General features: G+C 42.7%; 1 protein-coding gene across 1 annotated transcript; it reads right to left on the bottom strand.

The window, feature by feature from the left end:
• Positions 1–1,388: 1,388 nt before the first annotated feature.
• Positions 1,389–2,273, bottom strand: LOC140492449 (probable G-protein coupled receptor 139). Its single transcript, XM_072591339.1, has one exon. It carries the CDS (start codon positions 2,271–2,273, stop codon positions 1,389–1,391), a length of 885 nt encoding a protein of 294 aa, XP_072447440.1.
• Between the last annotated feature and the right edge of the window lie 4,974 nt (positions 2,274–7,247).

Here is a 7,247-nt window from a genome sequence, read left to right as displayed (position 1 = left end):
ACAGGACATTGGTTAAGACACAGTTGGGATATTGCATACAATTCTGGTCTCCTTCCTATCGGAAAGATGTTGTGAAACTTGAAAGGTTTTAGAAAAGATTTACAAGGATGTCCCCAGGGTTTGAGGATTTGAGCTGTAGGGAGAGGCTGAACATGCTAGCGCTGTTTTCCCTGGAGCATCGGGAGGGCTGAGGGGTAACCTTATAGATGTTTACAAAATTATGAGGGGCATGGATAGGGTAAATATGCAAAGTATTTTCCCCGGGGGGTGGGGGGGTGGAAGTCCTGAACTAGAGGGCATAGGTTTAGGGTGATACAAAAGATACCTACCGGGCAACTTTTTCACACAGAGGGTGGTATATGTGTGGAATGAGTTGCCAGAGGAAGTGGTGGAGGCTGGTACAATTGCAACATTTAATAGGCATGTGGATGGGTATATGAATAGGTAAGGTTTGGAGGGATATGGGAAGCGTGCTGACAGGTGGGACTGGATTGGGTTGGGATATCTGTTCAGCATTGATGGGTTGGGCCGAAGGGTCTGTTTCCATTCTATACATCTCTGACTCTATGACTCAATGAGTGTGCGTGTGAGTGGTGAGGGAGTGAGAATCAGTATCTGTGCATGAAAATGTATGTATATGAAAGTGTGTCTCAGCGTATGAGCAGCTCTCTGTGAGTACCTGTGGGTTAGGATGTGTGTGAGAGAGAGTGAGTGAGGAAGTATGTCAGTGTTAGGAGGTCCATCATGGAATCAATGACCTTCAAGTTGGATATACACAGGTTGGGTCTCACGCTCACACAGAACATCACTCAATCAGAAACGCCTGCGCTCACACACACTTTCACACACACACACCTACCCACCCACACACACAAAAGTGTGCGCAGCCACACACACACACACACACATTTCTTATGGAAATATAGAAATATAAGTCAGAGAGAGAGAGAGAGAGCTTTTATCTGGGATTCACACAGAGAGCAAGAAATCATGAGAGACAAATTCAGCTTCATGAGGTTATAGTCAGAGAATCTTAGATGTTAGTATGGTAACAATTTTCAATATTTTCGAAATGTATAGATGTTGCCAGTCTAACTCCCTGTTTATAAAGTCAATGTCAGTGCTGTTCGAATATAAAATAGTGGCTGTGAGCAAATCTAAGTTTTTCCCCATTCGTTCATTTGCCTCGGGCCCACTCTGGTATCTCAGTGTTGAGAACACACCCTTGCTGCCATGAAGCTCCATTCACTTCCTCGCCCTGTTGAACCATCACACAGCTACTCCTTATTACAAAGCAATACACTTACTCTATTATATCCCAGTGCAGAAACCAATAAACCAGAGACAAATAATGATGCACAGGTGATAATTTCTTTTCCTGTTTTAAATTATTTTTTATTGGTAATAAATGAAAATGAAAACAAATACTTCAGCTCTTCTCTGAATTTGCGTTGTGTTATTGCATAGATGGCGGTGTTGGTACAGCAACTCAGAAGCTGAAGCATGAACCCCACCTCCCTTACGTGCACAGGGAGGTACACAGTCTCATAACCGAGGTAAACCATTCTCCAATAAATATTGTGGATCATAGACACTGCCCATAACAATATGAAGTTCCCTGATATAGCATACAGGATAATTATGGACTTCCTGCGACTGTCCATCTCAGGATCACTGGGACACTCCCTGCAGCCATGACTCCGGAGTCTGCTGCGGGCTCTGTTAGTGACTAAAATGTACCTGACTGTTAAAGCATTGAACAGCAAGATCACAACAAATGGAATGCATGGCGTCAATATATAGTGGACGAATTCAATAGCACCCCACACTTCGGATTGTGCAACACTTGTTGTGATGTAACAAAGCCAGGATAGACTTGCCAACTCGTATCGACTTGTGAACATAAAGTACCAGAAAGTATTTTTCAAGGAGAATAGCAGAGCAATTGTTGCTAGAACCACAGTCGCTGTTTTCTCCATGCAGTATTTAGTTTTCAACTTCTGGACACAAATGGCGATGTAGCGGTCGAATGTGAAACCAACTGTGAACCAGACTGAATAGTCAGTTACTGTGTAGAGCACAACAGCGTGGATGTTACACACTGGGATATACAACAAGAAACTGAATTCCAAACGATAAACTGAAGCTATATGCCTCCATATTAGATCGAAGAAAATGATCAGTAGATCTGCTACCGCCATGGCTATCAGGTAACGCGCGGCAGACTTGGAGAGGGCGCACTTACCCCGATACAGGATTAGAATTGTCACCATGTTAACTGGAAGGAAGCAAACGGGACAGATTAGAATAAGAGAAAAGGCAATATTAATGGAGTTTTTGAGCGTCAACACAGAGCAGCTGTTTCATCTTGTGGGGTAATCCAGAGGAAAATATCACAGATTGAGACGAAGGGGTGTCAGATTTGAAACAGAAACGAGGAAGAAATTCTTCTCTCAAAGGGCTGTGAATCTATTGAGTTCACTACCTTAGATTGTGGTGGATCAGCTCGTCAACTACCAAGTTAATGTGGTCATAAATGGTAATAAGACCATGTAAAATTTCGCATTAACGCAGACGACAGATGGTGAAATTATTTCACTACGGCTGGCAGTGTGGGTCTTAACGGGGAATTAAACTCACTGCTGAGCACGTTCTTAGAAGGCATTAAAGCAGTGAGCAACAATGGTTTATTATGATTGAGAGAGGCTAGGTTAGTAGTCGTAAATGCTCATGTCTCAGTATTCTCTTTTATAAGAAGGGTCAGCAATGATTAAAGATCTCATCACTATCCTCTGACCTGAGGATGTGAGGAAGATCCGTCTCTTTAAGAACTCATTAGAACCTGCTGTTGTGGAGCAAGGAGTTAGGTTTTATTTGAGATATGACTTGGTTAGCTGCAAGTCATTTTCAGCCATTTTACATCATTCATGTATTAAGATTATGGTCTTTAGGGCATATCACCACACTGCATGCAAACAAAATAATGCATCATGGCAAAGCATACAGAAAACAAACAATTCCAGACTAACTGTGTTCCATCTTTTTCAAGGCAATCCAACTAGGCCAGTAACTATCACTTCTTCCAATACTTATCCCCTTCAAATGTTTGGACAATTCTGTTTTGCACATCTCAGTCGGGTCTCATTGAGCCATTGAGTTTTTCAGCCCAGGAAGCGACCCTTCGATTCATCATGGCCACACTGGCCTTCAAACAGCCACCTAGAACATAGAATATAGAACAAAGAACATAGAACAGTACAACACAGTACAAGACCTTCTGCCCTTGATGTTGTACCGGCCTTTTATCCTCCACAAAGATTATACTAACCTACATACCTTTCATTATACTATATTTCATCTGCCTTGCCAAGGGTCACTTAAATATCAGTAATGTCTCTGACTCTACTACCATTGCTGGCAGTGCATTCCACACACCCACCGCTCTCTGAGTTAAGAACCTAACTCTGGCATTTCCCTAAAACTTCCTCCAATCACCTTAAAATTATGCCCCCTCACTATAGAAATTTACACAATGGGAAAAATTATCTGGCTATGCACTCTCTCTGTGCCTCTCAATATTTTGTACACCTCTGTCAAGTCAAATCTCATCCTTCTTTCTCCAAAGAGAAAAGCCCTAGCTCCTTCAACCTTCCTTCATATGACACACCCTCAAATTCTACTTTGTAGGCAGCATCCTGATAAATCTCTTCTGCACTCTCTGTAAAATTTCCACAAATTTCCGATGATGAGGTGATCAGAACTGAATACAATACTCCAAATGTGGTCTAACCAGGGCTTTATAGCGCTGCAGCATCAACTCGCGGTTCTTAAACTCAATCATGCTGCTCTGAAAGCCAACACACCACATATCTTCTTAACAACCTCCTATCAACCTGGGCGGCAACTTTGAGAGATCTATGAACATAGACCCCAGTATCCATCTGTTCCTCCACACTGCCAGGAATTCTGCATTTAACTCTGCTTTCAAATTCAAATTCAACCCTACAAAATGAATGACTTTACACTTTTCCAGGTTGAAGACCATTTGCCACTTATCAGCCCAGTTCTGCATCCTGTCAATATCCTATTGCAACCAACAACAGCCCTCCAGACACTCCACAACTCCACCAACGTACGTTTTATCAGCAAACTTATTAATCCACTTCCTCATCCAAATCATTTATAAAAATTGCAAAGAGCAGAGTTTCCAGAACAGATCTCTGCAGAACACCACTGGTCACTGTGCTCCAGGCTACTTTTTTTTTCCATTTATTACCACCCTCTGTCTTCTATGGGCCAGCCAATTCTGTATTCAGACAGCCAAACCTCCCTGTATCCCATGCCCCCTTAGTTTATGAATGAGCTTACCATGGGAATCCTATCAAATGCCTTACTGAAATCTATGTACACCCCATCCACCTTCATCAATGTATTTTAGATTAGATTACTTACAGTGTGGAAACAGGCCCTTTGGGCCAACGAGTCCACATCGCCCCTCCAAAGAGCAACCCACACAGACCCATTCCCTGGCACCTAACAGTACGGGCAATTATAGCGCGGCCAATTCACCTAACCTGCACATTTTTGGACTGTGGGAGGAAACCAGAGCATCTGGATTAAACCCACATAGACACGACGAGAATGTGAAAACTCCACACAGACAGTTGCCTGAGGCCGGAATTGCACCCAGCTCTCAGGCGCTGTGAGGTAGCAGTGCTAACCACTGTGCCATCATGCCACTGCATTTTGTTGCAGCCTCAAAGAATTCAATAAGGTTTGTGAGGCATGACCTGTCCCTCACAAAGCCAAGGTGACTATCTCTAATCAAACTATGGTTTTCCAAGTAATCATTAATCCTCTCTCTCAAAACAATCTCCAATATTTTGCCCGCCACTGACATATGACTGACTGGCATGTAATTCCCAGGATTATCCCTTTTCCCTTTCTTGAACAAGGGGATAACATGTGCCGCCCTCCAAACATCTGGCATTACTCCAGCGGATAGTGAGGATGCAACGATCATAGCCAAACGTGGAGCAATCTTTTCCCTTGCTTCCTGTAGTAACCGAGGGTATATCCTGTCTGACCCGGTGATTTATCTATCCTTACATTTTTCAAAATTTCCAGCGTATTGTCCCGCCTAACATTAACCTGTTCTAGCTTATCAATCTGTTTCACGCTGTCCACAGAAACATCAAGACACTTCTCAGTATTGTACACTGAAGCAAAGTATTCTAATTCCATTTTTCAGCACGTGAGCATAGCCTTGAATGCCATTGAATTCCAACTGCTCCTCTAAATAATACTTGCTTCAACCACCTTTTCAGCAGTGAGTTCCAGATAGGTACAATTCGTTGCATTCCGCCATCTCTCAATGTGGCTCAGGAGTTAGCACTGCTGCCTCTCAGTGCCAAGCTTCTGGGTTCGATCCTAGCCTTGGGTGACGGCCTGTGTGGAGTTTGTATGTTCTCCCCGTGTTTGTGTGGGCTTCCTCTGCTCTCCCTCTATTGCCCAGCATGGGTGTATTGGTCATGCTAAATTGCTCCACAGTGTCCAGGGTGAGTCATTGCAAACTCGATGTGCCAAATGGCCTCTTTCTGCAGACTAAGGATTCTGTGATTTCTACTGAAAACCCCCTGCTCCTTGTTATAAAACTGTGTCTTTTAGCTACTAATCCCTCCGTGAAGGGGAAAGGATTCGACCTGTCTCTTCAGAAAGGAAGATCCAACTTGGCCCTCAATCCAATACCCCTAGCCTTTTCTGCTCTCAGGAAAACATCCCAACCTATCCAGTCTTTATCCATAGCTGAATTGCTCCAGCCCAGGCAACATGAACCCTCTGCACCCTCTCGCATGGAATCATATCCATCTTATCATGCGGCCAGAACTGGCAAAGTACTCCAGTTGTGGCCTTACAAACATTATATTTTATTTTAAAGAAAAAGCTTCACTGCTTTTATATTCAATACTTCGACTGAAAGTGGCAATTGTCAACTTCCACCAGGCATTGTGGGTCAATTTCTTGTTGCATAAGTTGTGGAACAGACCAGATCCCCACTAGATATATTAAGAAGATAGCCGAGACCCTAACTTTCTTGTACTCTGAGGCAAAGTGTAAAGCTTTGCAGTCTAGACACAATTCAATTGTGCAAACCACTCGAGTTTAAGCAAAACACACTTTATTTTACTGTTTCAATACTTTAACACCCCATAATCACAGCCTTGGCAAAGACAGGATCAGTAAAATAGGTCATCTCACATGCAACACCAACAGCAGGAAGTGAACCCCAGCTTTTAAATGTCACAGGAAAATGAATAAGAGCTGCCACAACCAGCATCTGACAAATGTTAAACAAAAAACCCGGGTCCTGTTGGAATGTTACACCACTCATTCAGGCTGCTTCTACTGTTACAACTTCTAAAAAAAACATAAGGCTTCACAATCTGTTTCCTTTATTGGCTTTGAGCAGACCGTTTAGCACCTCTGTCTCAACCCTTCTTCCTTAAAAAGACAGGACAATATGACCTCTGAAAGTCACAGCATCGTCGCACTTTTATTGTTCAGCACAACTCATCCTTCGTGTCAAACCTTTGTCACTTCCCATGATCTGTGTTATTTCATTGTTAACACTCCTGGCTTGGGACCAATTTCTCCAGTTCCTCACTGTCAGAGTCCTTCGATGTTTCTCGTGTCACTCAGTTTCATGCTGACCCTTCCTAATCCAGGGAGAGCAACACCAGCCATTTTGACTTCTCCTCATTAAAGAGAATAACACAGATCCAAATGAATTAAGGCAGAGACTGAAGTGAAACGGTGAGGTAAGATGAAGGTTAGCAGTGACAACTTAGTGGCTTTGGGATCCTGCAATAATAAATGATAAATGGGTCAGTAGTAAGTGTGACTGTGTAGGACTAGTACTTTATCAATATTAGCATAGGTTATGTCAAAGAATGCGGTCTAGCTATAAACAATGATAAGGTAAAAAAATGAAAACCTTAATGTTCTTTCAGATCTACCAATTGTTCAGGGTCAGAAGGAACATGGATTTAAGTTACAAGCAGATTTTAATGAATGAGCCTTCAGGGAGAAGGGGCTGAATGTTCTACTTCTGCTTCTAATTTATGTCCTCATCCAATTCCAATACTGAAAATGCAGACCTTACAGGCACCAGGGGGTGTGAATGTGTTCACAAGTCAATCTCTGTGTAGTTCAGAACATAATGCAGGACAATATAAAGGAACTATTCA

Source organism: Chiloscyllium punctatum, chromosome 21 (genome assembly GCF_047496795.1).
Source record: "Chiloscyllium punctatum isolate Juve2018m chromosome 21, sChiPun1.3, whole genome shotgun sequence".
In the NCBI taxonomy this organism is placed as follows: Eukaryota; Metazoa; Chordata; class Chondrichthyes; order Orectolobiformes; family Hemiscylliidae; genus Chiloscyllium; species Chiloscyllium punctatum.
Note: the sequence above shows the minus strand (reverse complement) of the source record. Positions and strands in the feature narration are given on the sequence as shown.

Bases quoted from the DNA above. Each gene is read 5' to 3' on its own strand.
- LOC140492449 (XM_072591339.1), bottom strand. From the start codon at position 2,273: ATGGTGACAATTCTAATCCTGTATCGGGGTAAGTGCGCCCTCTCCAAG.